Here is a 22,469-nt window from a genome sequence, read left to right on the forward strand (position 1 = left end):
CCAAAAAAAGAAAAAATTTTGAAGACAAGCTTTCACATGTCCCAAATTAGCCTTGCACTCACTACGTAGCCTAGCGTGACTTTGGCCTTTGACCCTCCTGAGTGCTGGGATTACAGGATGCACTACCATGCCTGATTCTGTGGTGTTGAGGATTGAACACTGGGCTTTTTGTTGTATAAGCAGACACTGTACTGAGCTACATCTCTAGCTCCAATATAGAAAATATTTACCAATATAGGTAAATAGCAAATCTAACCAACAAGTATTTGAATATCCACACAGGGCATTAGAACAAGCCCTGAGGTAGTATTTATTGCAATGTAAGTGGTGCATTAAAAGCACAGATGAAAAGAGAAGCAATGTGTTCGTGGAAAACAGACTGCCTCAAAACCAGTTTTTTTTTAAGTGTTATACTTCCAATAACCTCACATCACAAACATTAACACTTTGGTATTATTGGTTATGAATATTAATGATTCCATTATTCTGTTATAGAAGACTATAAGGAAGATAGATTATCTACAACCTTCTTATAGCTATTTTAAAATCAAATTATCAGCAAAACATGAACCAACCTTTAAGGACATAAAAATGTAAGTAACTCATCTGAGTAACGAGATCCCTCTGAAACAGCTTGATTGGGCTTCCCCATCTATCCCTGCCTGACTTCCTAACATTTTCCGTCTTTATTTCTTTTGCTGAATTAAGAAAAAGTTTAATTGCCATCTGTTGGGGCAAACAGATTTATTGGCGATACTAGATATTAGCTGGAAACAGAGGCTGAGACAGTTTCACTTGAATATATTTTTATTTAGATCACAGCACTAAGAGCATGATAGAGTTTCACAAATCTGCACCACGGAGCACATGATGTTTAAAATATGTTGCTGTTCACAATTTGAGTATAGCATTATTACTGTTTGGTACTAGGCTCAAAGACGACACTTTGATTCCTCAGCTTTGAGATACTTATTGGTAACATGATTGTCTAGTCATGCAGAGGAAAGAAATTCAAAAGCAGTTTCTTTTTCTTCTGCCAGTTCCTTTGCAGTAAGGTCCATTTTCTCACGTGAGAAGTCGTTAATAGGGAGGCCTTCCACAAACTTCCAGGACTTGTTCTGTTCGAGAACAATTGCAAGAGATTCAGTGAAAAGGACCTTTCAGCACAGACCAGCCTCGCTCACAATGATACTCAGAGCGCACCTACGTTCAAGCTGGACTCTAAGCCACAGTCCACCCTTCAAAATCACACTCGGGGTGAGGCCCAGCCAGGGTCTCCTGCGTCCTAGGGAAGAGTCCTTCCGGAACACAGGGTCTAGAACCCAAATCATTAATCACCCACAAGACTTCAGTGTGGGGAGAACGGACCCGGCATGATGTGAGCACCACCATGTCCAGGACCCCGTGCTTCAGACCCATGGGAACGGCAAGGCCTTTCCCGGCCCTGGTACTGATACTGACGATGTGCGGAAGGTAGAAGACAGCAGCCGCACCAAGCACTGCTTCCTCCTCGCGCATGACTGCTCCTACAGAGGCCTCCTGGGGCGACGTCATCAGAGCACCTCGCCCACCCAAGCCCAGCTTTCTGAACATGTTTATGATTTCTTCACTCCCTCAGGTCAATCCCAAAGCAATGCATACCACGCCACTTGAGTTTGAAATTCATTGAGTCTTAAAGAAATCCACAGAAAGTTACCACGGCACCACGACTACACTAAAGAACAAGGCTGAGGGCTGTGGGTTTGTGAGAAAGCGTAATTCTAGTTATGAGCACAACATAGAGTTATTATAATAACCAACTGTCTTGCTTTTCAGATTATCTAATATTGACTTGATATTAGAAAGGAATATCTACTTTAGGAATACACACACACACACACACACACACACACCCACACACACACACACACACACACACACACCCCACCTTGATCACCACAGGGAACGAGTAGAGCAGGTCGTCAGGGATGCCATAGGAGTTGCCATCAGAGATCACGCCCATCGACACGAACTCTCCCTGAAAAAGTCTTCCATTACCGCGGCTTGCAGGGCTTGCCATGCACAGTACCTACTACAATGAGACCAGCCGACCTCCCCGACTACCTGCGTATCTACCGTGCGAGGAGCCAGCAGCAACACGGGTTCACAGACACTGCCTCATCCTCTCTCCCAGATCGTGTGTAAAAGCAGGTCATGGCTTTTACACACTGGTCTCTCTTTTTTTGCATTTACCTGTACGTGTCTATCTGTGCGTGCACATGTGTGCCTGGGAGCTGGCATTAGGGGTGGTTGTGAACTGCCTGATATGGCTTCTGGGAATGAACTTGGATCCCCGGCAGGAGAAGCAAGCACTCTTCCCTGCTGAGCTAGCCTCCAGCCCCGAACACCACTCTTACTTTATAGCTGAGAATGTAACGGCCAACACTGGTTTTAAAAAGAATGGCTCACCACGTGTAAGCCACTAGGTCTTAAAAGCCTTTGCAATAAATGTCCTGTAGCAGTTGACAATACGGCCTAGAGAGGTTAAGTAACATTCCTGGGCTCCTTGTCTCGCAGGCTGCTGAGCTAGGACACGGACTGAACTTGCTCAATTGCTCTTTTTACATTCTAGCACTGAGGGGCAAAGCTGAAGAACGGCCCGTGCGTCAACTCTTGAGAACCCTCACCTCTGGGGTTCCAAACCAGATGTCTCTGATGTGGTCTGAGATGGCTTTCGCAGCAGACATTGCACTGGACAGTTTCCGAGCCTTGATGACAGCAGCGCCACGCTGTTGCACAGTCTGGGAGGGGGCACAGAGGGACAGCAAAACTCTCATCAGTTCCACATGCAGCCCAATGGCTTCCTGAGGCTCCTAATGCTAACCTTACTATCCTACTTCAGTTGTAAGCACCAGCCTTTTGGAATAAACAAAACAAAACAGTAGAAATTCCTACAGCACATCCGACACAGTAAACACAGAGACAGATCTTGGTATAAACAAAACTAGAGAGCTAAGTTTTTCTGACTTGGACAATCTCAACTGTGACACAGCAGCTGTCCCTGACGGCCCCTCAAGGCCCCTGGCCGGATACTGAGCTCGGCAGTGAGGTGTGTCGGGGCTTGCACACGTCTTACCGTGATGAACTCTCCCTTGAGCCAGCTGTCATCTTTCAGGGCCTCATACACGCCAACCTCCTTCCCATGCAGTTTCACCTTCGCGTGATTGACGTCTGGGTACTGAGTTGACGAGTGGTTTCCCCAGATGATGACATTCCTCACGTCCTCAGCAGTCACGCCGAGCTTGAGCGCAATCTAGCTCAGTCGAAAGCAGACACATCAGTTGGTCAATTGGTAGGTAAAAAGCTTCTGAAACACTAGGCAAATACAAGCTACATGGATTTGGAGAAAGACATCCTGAAACACGTCAACACGGTGTCAAGAATCAGGAACTTGAAACATCACAGAACAGAGAGAATCCTGTAATTTGTGATTGGATTACTGGCACAGTCAGTTCTCCAGGTGTAAAACACTGACCAACAGTCGAACAGATTGTTAATGCAGAAACACGAGCTTTGTTACTACTTACATGGGTGCCGTCTTATCACCGTGGTTAGACACTTGAGGCATATTCATCCTATTTTGGCATAATTTTGTTATGTACAATATACAAATTGATTTTCAACTAATCATAATTGGCAATGTTGGTATTAGAAGAGAGCCATGTAACCAAACTGTGACTGCCCCTATTTTATAGATTTGAGAACTTAACTAAGGAGGCTTGTGATGTAACTTAAGCAGAACAGCCACCACCTGAGACACTAAGCAGGGCTGAAAATGTTGTAGGCTGAGATGCTTTATATCACAGAACATAATGGACACAGGTCAGCATATTTTACACACACGCACAGAGCAGCTGCACAAACTCTGTCCACACATTCTCTTTATGACAAAATATTTAACACACTTATGAATATTTACACTAATATCTATGCTTTGGGTAAAAGCACAGAGTGCACTAAGAACTTAAGTAATTTTTTTTTCCAAGACAGGGTCTCTCTGTGTAGCCTTGGCTGTTCTGGACTTGCTGTGTCCAGGCTGGCCTGGAATTCAGAGATCTGCCTGCCTCTGCCTCCCCGAGTGCTGGGATTCCTGGCGTGCGCCACCATGCCCAGCTAACTTGAGAAATCCTGACCCCTTAAGTATCAGCTTTAACTACTCCAACACAGTGAAGAGCACTGCTGTGGGGCTTCCTTCCCCTCCGAGGCCCTTCGGCTCCTCCCTTCCTTTGTCCATGATGCCCATGGTCTCTTCCTCCTCTATCTCTGGAGCTAATAATCCTTTGGGCAACAAAGGGCAGATTCTGTGCCCAGCAGATGCTGCTTCTGAATGTCAGTCACGTGAGAACCAGGGTGACAGTCATACACAGAGGATAACATTTCTTGCTTCCCTGAGGCAAACTTTCATGTTTGTCATACAGATCTGTTAAATTTTTGACTAATTCTCCAACTCCAATTTTCTTCTCATAGCAGTAGGACTGCCAGGTCATTGTGTGTGTGTGTGTGTGTGTGTGTGTGTATTATATGTACACATCTAGCAATGGGGTTTACACACACAGGAGAGTTCAGTAGGTTATCAGTCGATAAGTAGAGCTTTGAAAGTTTTGAACAAATCCTGGAGGACTTGTCACGATTCCTGTAGGAAAATTTTATTTTGGGTTTAATTACTTCTCATTTGGATAACAACTTCTATAAGAGGAAGAAAAGGCTTCTTCAAAAACTTCTGACAGCTCTTGCTATGCCAGATTGACATCCTGAAATACTGAAGCTGCCTAGCCAAGGGCCTGTGAGCGACAGGCTGTGTGCTACTTCACTCTTGGTTCATTCACGACTTTTACCCCCACAAGGGAAGGAAACTATTTCAAGCACTAGGACAAAGTGCCACTCTGTGACATTTCTGGAAGCAGAACTGTCCAGCTTGTGCTGCTACCGCGGCCTCAGGAAGACCATGGAGCAGGCTTGCCAGGATCACGTCACCATGTTCTCGGCAGGAACTAAGGAAGCACTCACTGGCCGGCCCACGCCTACAACTGCGGCAAACTTCTCCGTCCCTTCTGTTGTCCCTCATGGCTAACTCGGCCTCCAGTCAAATCCCATCCCTTCCCAAAGAACCTCACAGAAGAGTGAATCATTGTCTAAGTTAGCTGGGATGTTGAAGGAGGCATTAATGGTACGGCTCATTCAACTTTAGGCTACATCTCTCCTAATAATAAATACATTATCATAGCAGCGAGTCTTTACTGTCTTTTATTATGTGACAGCATCATGCTAAGGCTAGCAAAATGTAGTTAGTTTACTTAATGCTTATATACTTAATATAGATCATATACAAGGGTCTAGTCTATATTCAGATGAGTCTAGAAGGTTCCATCATTAGTTGGCTGTGTGAGTTTGGGCAGGCTCCCTGGTCTCTCTGGGTTAGGGTTAGGGTTATTTATTTATTTATTTTAATCTGTAAAACAAGCACAATAAATGCCTTCTAGTCACCATGAGAAATAAGAGCTATATAAAAGCACCAAGCCTTTAGTGGATATTCCAGAGGTGAAAGGGTCAATTCACAGTCTAAGACAATTTTTTTTTTAAACTTTAAACTCTTATCTTTTTCTGTTTAAAGAATTGTTTTCTTAGCACAACTCCCACAGAACTATACAGAAGTGAGGATCTGTGGCTGACGCAGGATGGATGATACAGTGCTAGAGAAAAGCAGAGTGCTGTCCTTGAGAACTCCAATCTTATCCTTACTTCAGAATGGAGAAGCCAGACGCTAGCCTGAGTGAGGGGCTGAGCCCAGCGGAGAAGCCAGACGCTAGCCTGAGTGAGAGGCTGAGCCCAGCACCTTGAAAAGCTACTGCTAATCTCCTAGTCAGTCATTCTAAGCCTCCAAGAAGTAAGGAATACTTTGATAATTTTAATAATTACATAAAACATTTTAAAGTATTAAAATTGAATATTAAATATAAAATCAGTTATAGAGAAAAATGAAGCATAAACACATACCACTCAAGTCTTTTGTTCTACAATCTATGACATGATTAAACTAAATTAAATGTCATATGTTGTTTCATTTGTAACTAATTTTAAGCTACTATAGCAAGACAACATTAACAACTGCATTGAAATATATATATATATATACATATATATATATATACTCACACAGATACACACATATATATTTCACAATTGGTTAGTTGAAGATAAAACTAAAGAGAAAGGCTAGCCTCTGTCCTTTACAGAACAGATTCAAAGACTTCCTAACCTTTAACTAAAAAAAACAAAAACAAAAACAAAAACAAAAAAACCAAAAAAAAAAAAAAAAAAAAAATCAGAGGAGCTGGAGAGATGGCTCAGTGGTTAAGAGCAAGGGCTGATCCTCTAGAGGACCCAGGTTCAATTCCCAGCACTCATATGGGAGCTCACACCTCTCGCTAACTCCAGTTCCAGGGTATCCTTTACACCCAGCATGTATGCAGGTAAAATACCCATACACTAAATAAAGTAAATATTACTTAAAAAAAAAAAAAAAGAAAAGGAATAGTTTCCTACTCAATAAAAACAACAAATGTACAAACCAAAATTTATTTTAAAAGTAAAAGAAAAGGTTTCAAAACTGGAATCTTTGAGTTTTAAAAGTCATTTTTCTTACTTGAGATTTTGCTCGGTTGTGGTCCAAGCGAGTCAGGCAGCTGAAGTTCTCCTTGGGGATCGATGGGGCTGACTTGGAGGCTGTCAGGCAGTTTGTATTGGCTGGGTTTCCCACAACGATCACCTGGATGGGTGGGAGGCACAGAAGACACAGAGGCACACTGACACCTGTCCTACAACATGCTAACAGTGCCTATACAACATGCGAACAGTGCCTATACAACATGCTAACAGTGCCTATACAACATGCTAACAGTGCCTATACAACATGCTAACAGTGCCTATACAACATGCTAACGGTGCCTATACATTAGATTTCTATCATATGCAGGTCGCTCAGTATCTCAGACCTAAGGGACACATCTTTTTGTTTTCTTTTTTTGGGGGTGGTGGTGATGGTTTTGAGACAGGGATTCTCTGTATAGCCCTGGCTGTCCTCAAACCCACAGCGATCCGCCTGCCTCTGCCTCCCAAGTGCTGGGATTAAAGGCATGGCCACCACACCCAGCTTACATCTTTATGTTTTACTATGGAGACAGATCATTCATCGATTTACCACAAAAAGCCAGGCATCTATAGCTTCTGCAGCTTCACTTTGGAGTTTGAGCCACTCATAAGGCTTCCTTTTTTTATTAAGTTTTTTAGGAAACCAATTTGTTTTTGTTTTTCAAGACAGGGTTTCTCTGAGCAGCCTTGGCTGTCCTGGACCTGCTTTGTAGACCAGGCTGGCCTTGAACTCACAGTGATCCACCTGCCTCTGCTTCCTGAGTGTTGAAGTCCAATTTGTTTTTGTGAATTATGTGTTTTTTTTTCCCCTCTTAAAATTTATTATGTATACAGTGTTCTGCCTGCATGTACGACTGCACACCAGAAGAGGGCATCAGATCACTTTATAGATGGTTGTGAGCTACTGTGTGGTTGCTGGGAATTGAACTCAGGACCTTTGGAAGAGCAGCCAGTGCTCTTAATGTCTGGGCCATCTGTCCAGCCCCTGAAAATTAAGTATTTCTTAAAATGGCCTAATCCTAAGAATTAGCTGGGCTATTTCGTAAAATATAGATAATCGTCACAATTCCTCTAACTCTAATGAGTCAAACGTACACACATCCCTTTTGGCCCCTGGAAGCACAGCCCGCCTCCGGGTACCCCAAGGTGTGAGTACTTTCCCCAGTAGAGACCTGCAAAGGTGGAATTACCATGTACACAGAACCACAGACCCGGTCGGCCTGGATTTTACCAGTCTGAACACCTCTGCAGTCGGTTACAAGAGACCTGTGCATTCCTCATCGTTCTTATTTCTTGTTAATGATTACGGAGAAAAGTTAACTATTTAAAGTGAAATCTCCAGCAAGCGAAATATAGACAAGTGTGAAGTGTTATAAATAGGTCAAACATGAAGAGTGGTTTTGGGATATTAAGACAAATTTAAAACGAGTACAAATAGCTACAGAGACAGAAGAGGAAGTCATGCCAGCTAAGCCTAAGAGATAAACTGTAACAATTCCGTCTGGAAAGCACGAACGTGCGGAAGCTGCATCTCCGGTGACTGAGAGCAAAGGCATTTAGCAGCCATCTCCCGAAACACACGAGTGAATCTAAAGGTCCCAGCAAGAAAAGTGTCTTCTTCCTTCCATGTCTACCTGTACTCACTGACCTTTGTATAAAACTGGAAACAAGCAATTCTGGCATTTAAACATCAGAAGCAGAAGTTTTAAAAAAAGCAAAACAAACAAAACCAAAACAAAAACCACCACCAAAACTGAAACAAACAAACCAAACCATGAAATATGCTGCCAGTCACCTTAACCGTTTTCTTGGCATACTTCTCCAAGGCTGTGCCCTGGGACTTGAAGATTTTCACATTGGCTTTCAGGAGGTCTTTCCTCTCCATGCCTTCCCTTCTTGGCATGGAGCCCACCAGGACAGCCACATCCAGGTCTTTGAAGGCAACCTCTTCTTTGTCGGTTGCAATGACATCTGTGAACAGGGCAAACAACACACAGAGCTACTTAGATGGCCAAGTCTGAAGTTTCCCTTTGCATAGTGACTCTGCTTATTTCAAATTGTGGTAAATGTTTATTTTCTCAGTTTATGTTGACATACTTTTCAGAGGCAAAAAAAAAAAAAAAAAAAAAAAAAAACCCAAAAAAACAGACAAACAAAAACAACAATAAAAAAACCCCAAGCAAACAAAAAGATAATATATTCATTTAACACCTGCTAGGAACATAGCCGTAAGTCAACAATTATTTTTTATTTCTTTCATCAATAATTACCTCAATTAAACAGCTTTAGTGTCATTTATTGCTTACATGATAATGTATGATGCAGTCTTTGGAAGCAGCATTTTTGTTTAATTTACTGCCACAGATTACACAGAAGAGAAACAAATTTACTTAACCTTTAGATTGTAGTTACTTCATGGTTTCAGATACCAATCACAAATTGAAAAATAATGTTTACCGGGGCATAATGTCCTGGGGATAAAGCTAAGGATTGTATTCTATCACATGTAATCTTCACACTCACAGTGAAGAAACTAAGGTGTAAGGAAACTGGCACCACCACGATAAGATAGTGAGGTCAGTCCAGAGGTCAGCCAGAGTGCCAGCGTCCGCCTGACAGACGCAGAGAACTTGTTTTTTGGTCAAGAAACATGCAGCGTTGCTTTCCTTTCAGTGTAGTGAAAAGGCCGTGGCCAAGAGTCAGTCAGCACTTCTATCTGTAAAGCTTTAGGCCAGTAAACTCATGTCAGTCAGATGCTGAGCCCCCAAATGGAGGAACATAAGAAAGAAAAAAAAGTACCCGCCTACACATCCTTTTTTGTCAAGCCTTCCCTCCCCGACCACACATACTGGGTCCATAAGTAACAGGAGAAACACAACAGAGGAGGCAGACTCGGGAGGGCTGGGGTGAGGAGACGCAGGCAGCACAGAAGCTGGGCACAGGCAGGCATTGCTTTAGACTCTAAAGGTTACAGCCACGGGACCACGTGATCTGGGTAGGACGGCCATTCTTCTAGGAAATGCCTGAGTAGACAGAGTCCATGTTTTCCTTCAAGCTGGGAGAAACTAAGGGCTGCCTCCCCACCTTGAGCCACTGCTTGGCAGAGGAAGGGGGAAGCAAACACCTAAGGCACCAGCGAGCACCTAGAACAGCACAAAGCCCGCAGCCCGTCCCTCGGAATGGAACATTTCTGTTACAGGGCGCTCTGCTACTTCTAAGTAGACAAACAAGAGCACAATGCAAAGAGCCTGGAGGCATGGCCCTGAGCATATCACATGTAATTAGTATTATAAATTATATGTAGACTCCAGGGGCAGCAAGCCCTTGACTTGCCACTGACTGTTTTTTGCTTTTTTACTTATTTCTTCTTGCTATTCATGTTTAAAAAGCAGGGTAATTCAAACAATAACAACAAAACATTTTCGTGAAACAATTTCTCACTGGCAATCTTTCCTTTTCCCAGCTCACCTTTGAGAAGGGGGAGGGCGCAGTCCTGCAGCTCCATCAGGACCCCGTCCAGGACGCCCATCATGGGGGTGATGTCCAGCAGCACGAGAGTGATGGGCTGCGGAAGAGCAGGACAGCGGCGGTCGGTGCAGGCCACGGCGCACACTCACGTCGGTGCAGGCCATGGTGCACACTCACGTCGGTGCAGGCCATGGCGCACACTCACGTCGGTGCAGGCCATGGCGCACACTCACGTCGGTGCAGGCCACGGCGCACACTCACGTCGGTGCAGGCCATGGTGCACACTCACACCGAGTCTCGGCCCGGGTCTTGTCTACATTAGCTTCCACTGGTCAGTCATAATTGTGGAGACGCCACAGCTTGCTCTTGGTAGCCGCAGGCAGCTAACTAGAGGTCCATAACTAGACTATCTGACGTGAGGGGATTCAGCTATCTGTAGCTCAAGAGGAAGGACCAACAGATACTTTAGAACTTTAGCAGACAGAAGCCAGACTTGTTAGAATTAGGGGTGCCTGCTTCCTGTGGCGGGGAGATTTCTCATTTGATTATTTGTGATCAAAACACCATCACTGCAAAGACAGGACAGATTCTACAACTTTCCCAAGCCTCTCCCCGACAGTGACACAGTGGCTCTTACCTGACGGCCACAGGAGGAGGAGCTCTGATTTCAGGTTAGTTTCAATGCCTGCAGGGCAGCCAATAAAGCTCTTACCAGCTTCCACTTACAGCAAAGGACTTACTCCATTTACTGGGGCTGCCCGTTCCTTCGCCGTTTGCGACTAAATACAGAGCCTTATCAAGAACATTCTTTTACTACAGTGCCAAGGATTACAGACATGCCCTTACCTGGTCTTTACCAAAGACAGATCCATTTCCAATACTGTACAACAGTGAATATGCAATCTGACCAGCCGCTCCCGTCACAAGGACTCTAATTGGTTCAGACTGCAATGAGAAAGATCCAGTCACCACTTAGTAAAGCGTTACCTCAATAGGGCAATGCATGTTTTAAAAGTGAATGTGACACCTTAAAAGCCCTTCCTGACTTGCTTAGCAGAAAACCTGCGGGCTTGTTTTCAGTAAAGACAGCATGCACAAATGAATAAGCAACTTAGGAAACATGTCCGGCGGCACACTTATGAAGCAAGTGTTCTTTCACTTTTACCAACTGGGAGCAAAAGCTGAGAACTAGATTGACTTATGCAATTGTGTCCATCTTGTCAAAAAATCAGTCCACAATGTCATGTCCATATTATGTGGAGATACAAACCTTGGCAGGCCGGAAGAGCCTCACAGAGCAAGTTCCTGATCCCCACCTTGTCAGAGTCCTCCACTGTGGGCCAAAGGTTGAATAACACAATCCTGCTTTGACTTAACTACTCAGGAGAAAACCAACCCTGTACTTATTTGGAGGCAAGGGCCCCCATGCAGGCCACCGAGATCCATCTGCCCCCCCCCCGAGTGTTGACATTAAAGGTGCGCACTACTATGCCCAGTGTTAAGCCTTTATTTTTACAATTATATTTATTAAAGGTGTATGGGGTGGGGTACACATGGCACAGCTTGCCGCAACTCGGAGAGTTGGTGTTTTCCTTCCAGTATGTGGCTCCTGGGGACTCAACTCAGGTTGGCAGACTTGGTAGCAAGTGCTTTTCACCCACTGAGTTGTCTTCCTGGTCAAAGCATTTATTTATTTATTTATTTATTTATTATTTATTTATTTATTTATACAAAACAGTGATAGCTGTCAATCTGAATTCAAGAGAAAATTGTTTTCTAAAAAGAAGCTGGGCATGGTGGTACACACCTTTAATCCCAGCACTCTTGAAAAATGAAAAAAAAAAAAAAAAAAAAAAAGAAGAAAAAAGAGGGAAGAGAAACCACGGCGGTTGGGGAAGAATGCAATAGTTACATAACAGAAAGAAGCAGCTTTACAAGCTAAGAGATGAATAAAATGAGGCACGTAGACTAAAATAACAACTGTATTCAAAATGAGGGCTGAGTACTGGAAAGAAGTCTAAATAAAGCTAGGTGAATTTAAAAACTAGAACCAAGACAAACTGTTCCCTTCCTTGACAATGCTGAGAGCACTGTTCTGTGCTCTGTTAGCCCAGTCCCTCCTTGCATGAGGAAATGACCCACTAATTCATGGGGGGTGGGGGTGGGGGCGAAGGGATTTGCTTTCCTTTTATCTAGAATTTCCTCTTCCGGGTGAGTTGACTGTCTGAGACTGAAAGATGGATGCCTGGAATCAACAGCACCCAGGACCCTGGCACCCACAGGTGTCAAAACAGAAAAGTCAGTAAATAAGTATTGTTATAAAGAAAAAAAACACCTGTAATCCCAGCACCTAGGAAGACAGAGGCAGGAGGAGCTCTGTGAATTCAAGGCCAGCCTGGTCTACAAAGCGAATCCAGGACAGCTAGGGCTATACAGAGAAACTCTGTCTCGAAAAAAACCAACCAACCAACCAAACAAAAAAGGTCTGATTTGCATTTCTTCCTCAAAAACATGCCCAGGGTATGCATGAATATAATCAAAAGATATCAGAAATCTATGGAGAAAAGTCTCCCTGATGCCCAGATTTCTCCCTTATTTTCCCGTATCTCTATATACATTAAATTTAATATCTAAGTAAGCCAACTCTAATAAAAATATGTATCCATACTAATATGTACTTAATAAACATGTATCTATGTCCAGAATAAACTATATGTACAGCTAGAACACACTACTTTATATGGCTACTTTCTGCTACCTACAGCTCTACATGACTTATGCTCTGGGATGTCACAGACGGATGTTTAAGCCTGTATATGCATTTCACCTTACCTTGTCTCCTTCTTAAGTTAAGAAATAAGAAGGAAGATGCCGCTCCCCTCTTCTCTGGGCTTTGCCTATCTTGCTACAGTCTGAATTCTATTCAGTGCTACTTCCCAACTGACAGATAAAAACAGGCACATAACTGGAACTCAAGAACGCACTTAAGAAATAGCTGGGGGTGGGGCGGGGCAGGAGAGATGGCTCAGAGGGTTAGAGCAATGACTGTTCTTCCAAAGGTCATGAGTTCAATTCCCAGCAACCACATGGTGGCTCACAAACATCTCACAAGCATCTATAATGAGAAATGATGCCCTCTTCTGGTATGCAGGCAGAATACTGTATATATTTAAATTAAAAAAAATTTTATTTATTTATTATGTATAGAGTGCTCTGCCTGCTTGTATCCCTGCAGGCCAGAAGAGGGCATCAGATCATATTATAGATGTTTGTGAGCCATCATGTAGTTGCGGGAATTGAACTCAGGACCTCTAGAAGAGCAGTCAGAGCTCGTAACCGTTGAGCCTTCTCTCCAGCCCCAAATAAATAAATCTTTTAGAAAAAATATTGGATCCTATAAATACTGCTACCATAAAGTCTGAAATGTACAACTGGAAGCAAATTGAATGTGCTTTTAAAGAGTGAAGATATTTTATACCTATATGTGTGTATTGAGAAGGCTGGAAATGGAGGGGCCATATTTCAGCTGTAGCAAGTAAAACTATGTCACGGTTTTAAAATACTTTTATTACCTTTATTTATGTGAGTATGTGGGTGGGGAAACACCATGGAAACTTCCCCCAGGATAACTGCAGCCTGCGGCTATGCATTTACACCTGTCACTCAGCTGGAGTGTGACGCTCCCTTGAGAGCGGTTTTCCTTGGACTTAAATCTGCACTCTTCATAGAGGTTTCAGCATATACTTACTGAATGAGTAATGTAAGGATAAAGCTAAAGGGTCAGGGTAAAGAAAAGACAAAACCAAACCAAAACCACACTGCTATGCACTGTAGCACATGCCTGCAATCCTAGGGCAGGCGGGGAGGAGGATAGGAAGGCCAGGGCTTCTAAGAGTGAGGCCAGTGTGGGCTACCATGAGACGCTGCCTCAAAAAACAAAAGAACATTACCATAGGAAGCCCCCCAAGTTAAGACTCAAACAGTGTAAAGCAAGCTGGAGTAAGAAATGAGGGGGGAAGCTGGGCGTGGTGGCACATGCCTTTAGTCCCGGCACTTGGGAGGTGGATCTCTGTGAGTTCAAGGCCAGCCTGGTCTACAAAGGGAGTCCAGGACAGCCAAGGCTACACAGAGAAACCCTGTCTTAAAAAAAAAAAAAAAAAAAGAAAAGAAAAGAAAAGAGAAGAAAAAAAAAAAAAGAAATGAGGGGGAAAAGTAGCAATCACATGTTAAAGTTTAACCTTCTAGAAAGTCTAGTTGAGGGTCAGCAGAGAGTCATGTGGCCACTTATTAAAAATGCATTCCCAGCATCATCGCAGTCTGAGGTGAGGAGGCCGTGGCTAGCCAATCACCGGCTGACCCCACCCCAGCTCTCTCCTTCTGCGTCTGAGCAACTCTGTGCTAACTTAGGATCTGAATGTGGACGATGAAGTAGGTAAAAGAAACGAACAGTTTGGTTCTTACTGTTTTCCCGAGATACTGCAGCTGAAAAGCAGGAGGGCAGGAGAGCCCCACTGACGTCTCACGATGCAATAGGGCCAATGCACGTTACTATTCTTTGCTCAGATATCTGGGCATGCTGCCAAGAGCCAAAAAGGAACGGCCTCTCTCTTGGCAGGGCATTAATGACCTTCCTGCAGATACAGGCTGCCTTAAGAATGCGCTCTCTAGTTGAAACGCTTGAATTCACGTTTTCCCTCTCTTATCCCACAGAATAGCGTTCCCTTTTTACTTTTTAGCTTCCATGTATTCCAATTCCTCTAGGTATTCTTAGGTGACTCCCCTAGGGACAACGGCAAAGAGTTCCTTTAGGAATGGTTTTGAATTGGCTTTTTAAAAAAGGGGAGCTCTTTTCATTCTTTTTGAGTCAGGGTTTCCCTCTGCAGCCCTGGCTGGCCTGTAACCTGGTATGTAGACCAGGCTGGTTTTGAAACCCTAGAGCTCTGCCTGTCTCTGCCTCCCAAGAGCTGGGATTTTCGGCATGCACCACCGTGCGCAATGACAGCTCTTTTGTAAATCAGTAATTTGTTCCCATCCCTTTCTCAGGAGGCAAGACCATTCTGACCCACGTGAGACTGGAAACGTTACAGAACTCTTCTGCCCGGACCATCTCAAGTCACGTGGCATAGATGTGACCTTCTTCTAGGGTGGGAGCCGGTTCCCGCGAGTCCATAGCTAACTCAACACTATAACCAGGAGCCCAGGATCTCCCTGACTTTGGGAAGTCAGTGACCTTGCCAGGCTGTTTAAAGATTAGATGAAACAACTTCTAGATTCTCTTTAAACTTCAGAATTCCAAGAACACTCCCAAGGAAGAGGAACAAACCTATCAGATGCTACATGCTGGCATTGTGGGCTCATCTCTTAACTGGGACCTTCAGGAGAGACTAACATGACTTGTTAAATGCATAATACAACCCAGGTAAATGGGAAGAGTAAGAAATCCTAGGTGAATACCTTCTGACCTTGAGCAACTTGTAGTCTGGGGCTAAACAAACTAAATTTTAGTATTTGAAGTGGGGTTTTGGTTAAGATGATTTTTAAAAGGTTTTTCATCTAGGTCTAAAATCCTAAAGTCTGAAGTTCTTGGATAACTAACCCCATTTTATGACTAAATTGTTACACCAGAAACCGCTTAAGCCATAATTTAAATAACTACTTATGTGCCAAAATATCTAGGGAACAATTTCTAAGAATTAGTAGTTGTCTCCTTGGGGTCTCTTTATAGAGATTAAGACACTTTTGTATTTGCTTGAAAACATGTCTTTTCGAGTGCTGCAAAATTTCCAATTGATCCAAATATTAGTTCACACTCCCGAGCTTGAGATTAAAGGAGAAAACGTAATTTTAAAATATAAATTCTAAAGTGCTGTGGCAATTTCCATTCTGGTGGTAAATGTCACCTTCACCTTCAAACAGCACACAGATTATTCCTACGTCAGAGCTCTTTCACCCCACCCCCCACCCCCCTTCAGCTGTGGACAAGATAGGAAGATCCAACCATGTAGAGCTTCAACAAGATGGTTGCGCTACGTCTGTAATCAGGTCTTCTGGAATTCATGACAGAATAATAAAGACTATCCACACTAACTGACTAGCGATGCTAACAAGTCCTGGTATTACAAAAGGAGATCAAGAATAGGTTTTCAGTAACATTTGTTTTCTTTGAAATTAGACATGGCGGAAACATGTCTCCTGAAAACTGGGATCATAACCTGAAACACCACCTCACTATCGGAGGCCGCCCATTCCCACCAAGAGCTTAAGAGGCAAAACAGAGGTTAGGATCTAATTCCCCGCCTCCCTCCCCAACCCCCCGCCCCATCAAATCTCATCCCCGCATCAAATCCTTTAACGTCCTTCAGAGAAAATTTTGTCCCTCGGCCACGCGTCAGGATAGAGACTCGCCTCTCCAAGGACAACGACTTCTCTAAAGTCTTTTTAAGAACTCCCAGATGGAAGCGAATCCCATTCCAATTACTGGGTTACTGCGCCAGTCGGCGAGAATGAGTCGGGTTTTGCAAATCGAGCAAAGGGCAGCGCCTGGCACTACTGCTTGTCTAAAGCGCGACAGGCGCAGGATGGGGCCGAGAGGCCCGAGCTGCTGCAGGATCCAGGAACTCACACTCACCATTGTTGGAGATTGCAAGGTCGATTTCTGCACCTGCAAAGGCCGTCTGCAGCAGTCAGGTCACCTCTACAGCGGCACCGACTCTGGGAGTAAAGGCGGTGCTTGCTAGAAATCCTTCGGCTGGGGGTGCTCCCCGCGCTCTCTGGGAAGTGTAGTTCATCTGGCAGATCTCTGGCTCCCACCTCCTGCATTCCTGACAATTCCAAACTACAATTCCCGAAAGCCCCTTCTTTCTGCGCGCCACGCGGACTGCTAAGTAGTCCGCCGGGCTGCGCCTCTGTGATTGGAGGACGGCTGCGAGCGGAGGGTTTGTGCTTTGGCTGAGTCGCCTGCCTGATGGCGGTCAGCAATTGGCGGGAAGGGAGGCGTTAACTCGAGGGAGGAGAAACGACCCCTGAGCGACAGCTCCCGGCGCTGCACGAGAGTCTGTCCTCCCCCAAAGACTAAACCGGGGAGGCTAAGAGACCTTCCGTTGCAGAAAGCCCGCTCGACCCGGAAACAAAACCTTTAAAAAAAAAACCCCACTCTGTCAGAAGCCGGAGGAATCGACGCTTCCGGAAGAGCGGACGGCTTCACCGTTGCTAGGCGACAAGAAGGCGCACCTGGGCGCTCTCGGGACCAAGACCCAGCGGAGCTGCGTCCACACCGGGTAGGCAGGTGAGCTCGGCCCCGAGGGTTTTCTCTCTCTCTCTCTCTTTTTTTATTTTGGGTCCAGAACAGGGTGAGGCTCTGTGGCACGTAGCCAGAACCCGGGTCGGACCTAGCAGGCGGGCGTGGGCGACCTCTGCGGTCTCTGGAACGTGCGAGTGGCACAGTGTTCACGAGGGAGGAGTGCCCTGCAGTTTGCGTCAGGGCGACTTTTCCAAAGTAAAGTCAGATTTGTTTGCGGAGCGAGCCCCTTCCTTGTAGGAGTTTGTGGTACACGAATCTAACTTTCTCTGCCTTCCGTGAACATTGGCTTTTTTTTTTTCCTTTTCTTTTTTTTCTTCTTCATTAGCATTTTAGAAAGTGGATGTGCTTTAAAGCTATGCCAAACCCGTTAGTTCCAAAGGAGGTTTTGAGACACTGGCAGAATGTTAGCGGCTAAAACAACTCCAGAGGTTTTCATTAAAAATGGAAGTTACGCCGGGGGCGCACGCCTTTAATCCCAGCACTCAGGAGGCAGAGGCAGGCGGATCGATCTGAGTTCGAGGCCAGCCTGGTCTACAGAGTGAGCCTAGGACAGCCAAGGCTACACAGAGAAACCCTGTCCTGAAAGCCAAAAAAACCAACCCCCCCCCAAAATAAACAACAAAAATGGAAGTTACTAAGGGAATTGATGTATTCTCCATTTATTTTGTGTGGATATTCGAAAATACATCATGCGTTGGAACAGACCACTGAATATGCTCTTGGTCTAACTTCAGAATTTTCTGTTACTAGTAAATGAGTGCTGGGTGGCTTCTGTTTTGTTTTTGGAAGATTTACTCTTTGGAGAAAGAAATAATGATGCCTTAGTGTCTGTCTTAGTGAGGATTTCTATTTCTGTATTTTATCTTGTTGTACTTTGTATAAGCTTATCTTTTTTCTAAGTTCTAGGCATTAAACATTCTTTGAAAGTTAAACTTCACAGTAATTATCATTCCTGTGGAAGGAGGGAAAACAGATATTACCAGAACTGGGCTCCTATGCTTAGCCCTGACTCATCAGAGAGAAACCGAGTTACTTATGCAAAATTATACAATCTAACTCAAACTTAAAGGAAGCAAATAATTTCCCCTCATAAAAGAATTTTTTTGAAAAGAGATTTTATTTTAGCCAAGAGCAGATAATGAGGCACTCCCATTTAACTCCTGCCAACCTCCTAAACAAATAAAAAACACCAACAAAAAAAATCTTCCCCAAACCTTGTATTAGCCAATCAGCTTAAAAAAATATTTCTTTTTGGCTGGAGGGATGGTTCAATGGTTAAGAGCTCTGACTGCTCTTCCAAAGGATCTGAGTTGAATTCCCAGCACACGCATTGCCGCTCACAACTGTCTGTAACTCCAAGATCTGACACCTTCACACAGACATACACGCAGGCAGAACACCAATGAACATAAAGTAAAACAAATAAATTAAAAAGATGTTTCTTTTTTTGAGATTATAATATTATCACGTCACTTACCTACTTTCTTTTGCCCCCCAAACCCTTTTGCCCATCCCCCCAACCCCTGCCACTTGCTCTTTTTTTTCCTATTCTGTTTCCTTGTTTCTATGTTGGAAAGCCCATTATTCAGACATTATGGCTGCATATATTCATATGGCTAAATATTAAAAATATAACATTGAATGAAAAATTGCATTATATATGATCCTATTTGTATAAAAATAACTATATAAATGCTGTAGTTTGAACATGGTTTGTACCACCATAGATTAGTATGTTAGAGACTGATTGCCAATATCAGCAAGGTGATGATGACTCCTTTAAGAGGTGGGGGACTGTGGTCGGTACTCAGGCCATAAGGCCATTGCCTTCAGAAGAGATTAGTGCCCAGAGGTAGGTCTCTCAGACTGGATTAGTTACTGTGATATTGTTGAGTTGTACAGCAAGACCATACCATGTGTTTGCCTTCTATTGCATATCTTGGATTCCCTAAAAAAATCAAAATCCTTAGATTCTAAAATCTCAGAGTATAATTCTAAAAAAAAAAAACAAAAAAAAACCCAACAACAACAACAACAACAGTAACAACAACACACAAAAAAAACAAGACCAATAGTAGTTACTCTAAGACGTTTATATTTTTTTAGGAGAATTATTTGAGAGAGATAAAAATATGGCAAAACCCTACATAGGCAATGCTTCACAATTGTAGCCCACGTTCTTTTTTTTTAACTTTAAATTGATAACCTTTTTTTGTTTCTTTTTTTAAAAATTAATTTATTCTTGTTACATCTCAATGGTTATCCCATCCCTTTGTATCCTCCCATTCTTCCCTCCCTCCCATTTTCCTCTTATTCCCCTCCCCTATGACTGTCCCTGAGGGGGACCTCCTCCCCCTGTATATGCTCATAGGGTATAAAGTCTCTTCTTGGTGGCCTGCTATTCTTCCTCTGAGTGCCACCAGGTCTCCCCCTCCAGGGGACATGGTCAAATGTGAGGCACCAGAGTACGTGTGAAAGTCATACCCCACTCTCCACTCTACTGTGGAGAATGTTCTGTCCATTGGCTAGATCTGGGTAGGGGTTTAAGGTTTACCGCCTGTATTGTCCTTGGCTGGTGCCTTAGTTTGAGCAGGACCCCTGGGCCCAAATCTGCCTATCATAATGTTCTACTTGTAGGCTTCTAGGACCCTCTGGATCCTTCTACTTTGCTATTCTCCCATGCTTCTCTCATCTAGAGTCCCAATAGGATGTCCTCTTCTCTGTCCCAGTTTCCTGGTAAGTGAAGGCTTTCGGCCCACATTATTTTCACAAGCATAAACTCCCAGGTATTCTAAAGATAGTCATTTAGATATGACACTGATAAGCAGAGAAGTTAAATTCATAAATAGGTCAAAAGCTGCATCCCTATGGTGGGTGATGAAACCTAGATTCATAATGTAGTCATCTGAAACTAAGGCGTTTGATAAAGTCATTGAGAAAAAGCACCTCAGGGGCTGCTGAGATGGGTCAGCAGGTAGAGTCACTTGCTCTATGAGCCTCATGATCTGGGTTTGATTCCTGTGGGTCCTGAGGAAGGAGAGAGCTAAAAAGTTGTCCTCCGACTTCCATATGCATATTGATACATCATACATACAGAGCTCTCTTTTCTTTTTCTTAAAAACAAACAAACAAACCAACCAACCCAGAACAGCCGGGCATGGTGCCACACGCCTGTAATCCCAGCACTTGGGGAGGCAGAGGAAGGCAGATCTCTGTGAGTTCGAGGCTAGCCTGGTCTACAAAAAGAGTCCAGGACAGCCAAGGCTATACAGAGAAATCCTGTTCCAAGAAAAAAAGAACCGAAAACAAAACCAACAACAACAACAACAAATCTTGGAACACATCATCACAGTATCTGTGGCAACTAAAGAACCAATACCTTGGCAAATGTCACCTTCCATAACACAGACACTTTAGGGGTATGTTTCCTCACTTATTTGGGAAGTTTCAGCGTTCACATAGACACATAAGTCTTGCACTCTTTCATGGAATCAAATTTGCAAAATCTGTGTTGGATGATGTCTTAGTTAGGGTTTTATTTCTGTGAGGCGACACTCTGACCACGGCAGCTCTTATAAAGGAAATCATTTAATTGGGGCTGGCACACAGGCCAGCATGGTGCTGGGGACAGAGCTGTGAGTTCTACATCTATAGGCAGCAAAGAGAGACTGTGTTGTACACTGGGACATAGCTCCCCAGTGACACACTTTCTCCAACAAGGCCACACCTCCTAATAGTGCCTCTCCTTATGGCCAAGCATTCAAAGACAGGAGTCTATGGGGGCTATACCTATTCAAACCATCAGAGATGAATTTGAACTCTACAATTTTTTCAACCATTTTGTATCTGCACTATTGGAATTTGTGCAAAGATAAACTGCATTCCATAGCAAATGGTAGAAAATAATGCTGGCATGATGGTAGTGTGGTGCATAATATGGTCTCAAAATGTGATTCCAGTTCATTTGTAAAGTGAATTTATTGACCAGCCATTTAGGGATCAAGTATTGTTATTAAGGGTGAAATGTAGAAGGAGCAGAGTGTTCATTGTTCTTTAAGGAAATGGCGATCCAGACGGAAGTGGGCTTCACCACTGACGGTAAACACATCGTTACCGTCTGTAAACACCGTGAGGATGTCAGATGGTAGCATAATGGTAATATAAAGGTCTGCACGTTTCAGTATTTATAGACTGCTTTTGTAAATTGATAGCTCTTAGCGTTTACTTAGTTATTTTTATTTTAATAACTTGTCATTGGTGTACTTAGGTACAAAACTAGTTTTTAAGTCTCTTATGCCATTTGAAGAATGTTTGAGCTGACTTTTACTAAGGCTTTCTCTTATGACAGTGGAAATTTTTATTCAGCTAAATTGCTGTGGTGTTAGTCTTACCTCTTAAATACACAACCCTAAGTGAAGCCTCCTCCACGGTAGACATTGTGGGTTTTGTGGTTCACGTTTCCATGGTTTCAACAGTTAGGAGCTTACTTTTTTCAGATTGAGATTTGGGGTATTTATACATTAAAGATTTGGACCTTTGGTATTTCAACAGTTGAGACTGCAGCATTTGAAATGTCTTTTGGAATTATGATCACAACTGCTTCTACATATGCCATATGGTTTATTGCTAGAGTATGTTGAAAAGATCTCACCAGACATGGTCATCTAATCTTGAACTTTCAGCCTCAAAAGTTGTGAGCTAAATTAAGCTCTTTATAAAGTACCCAACCTCAGGCATTTTGTTAAGGCAGCACTGTAGACTAAGATGTAGCAGTTACTCTTACTCAAGATTTTGCACACATCCTGTAAACTAATAAGCCTTAGAATCCAGGATGTTGGTTGTTGATGATTAAGAAGAAAAAGGTACTATGGTCTTTAAAATATTGTTCATCTGTTGCTTTTTAAAGGTACATCACATATGAGGATATTTAAAAAACATGTATTTCCTTTAAATGGTTTCTTTTATTTTGAATTCTGTATGTGTATCTTCTGTATGGGTACATGATTGTGTTTTC

General features: G+C 43.4%; 2 protein-coding genes across 9 annotated transcripts in view; one reads left to right on the forward strand and one right to left on the reverse strand.

Annotated features, from left to right (window-relative positions):
• Positions 1-789: 789 nt before the first annotated feature.
• MDH1 (malate dehydrogenase 1) lies at positions 790-16,925 on the reverse strand. The gene is made up of 9 exons (XM_084800220.1): positions 16,784-16,925; positions 11,002-11,100; positions 10,156-10,252; positions 8,483-8,658; positions 6,683-6,805; positions 3,116-3,292; positions 2,667-2,780; positions 1,928-2,017; positions 790-1,118 (listed from the first exon to the last, which is right to left on the reverse strand). Exons 1-9 carry the CDS (start codon positions 16,784-16,786, stop codon positions 993-995), a joined length of 1,005 nt encoding a protein of 334 aa, XP_084656346.1. The 5' UTR covers positions 16,787-16,925; the 3' UTR covers positions 790-992.
• A 125-nt stretch (positions 16,926-17,050) lies between these two features.
• The window catches only part of WDPCP (WD repeat containing planar cell polarity effector), a 297,766-nt gene continuing 292,347 nt past the window's right edge, over positions 17,051-22,469 (forward strand). For 6 of the 8 annotated variants that reach the window (XM_084800209.1, XM_084800208.1, XM_084800204.1 and 3 more), the window contains exon 1: positions 17,051-17,440. The gene's annotated coding sequence lies outside the window, so the exon portion shown is untranslated. The remainder of the gene's footprint in view (positions 17,441-22,469) is intronic. The other 2 variants (XM_084800210.1, XM_084800214.1) reach the window with 1 other exon arrangement.

Source organism: Acomys minous, assembly GCF_964271855.1.
Source record: "Acomys minous genome assembly, chromosome: 10".
NCBI classification, from domain to species: domain Eukaryota; kingdom Metazoa; phylum Chordata; class Mammalia; order Rodentia; family Muridae; genus Acomys; species Acomys minous.

What these genes read in the sequence shown, in the direction of transcription:
- MDH1 (XM_084800220.1), bottom strand. An exon ending in TCAAGGGAGAGTTCATCACG is followed by an intron (nt 2,781 to 3,115) that starts GTAAGACGTGTG and finishes GCCCCCTCCCAG; the next exon opens with ACTGTGCAACAGCGTGGCGC. An exon ending in TCTGGTTTGGAACCCCAGAG is followed by an intron (nt 2,018 to 2,666) that starts GTGAGGGTTCTC and finishes AGACTTTTTCAG; the next exon opens with GGAGAGTTCGTGTCGATGGG.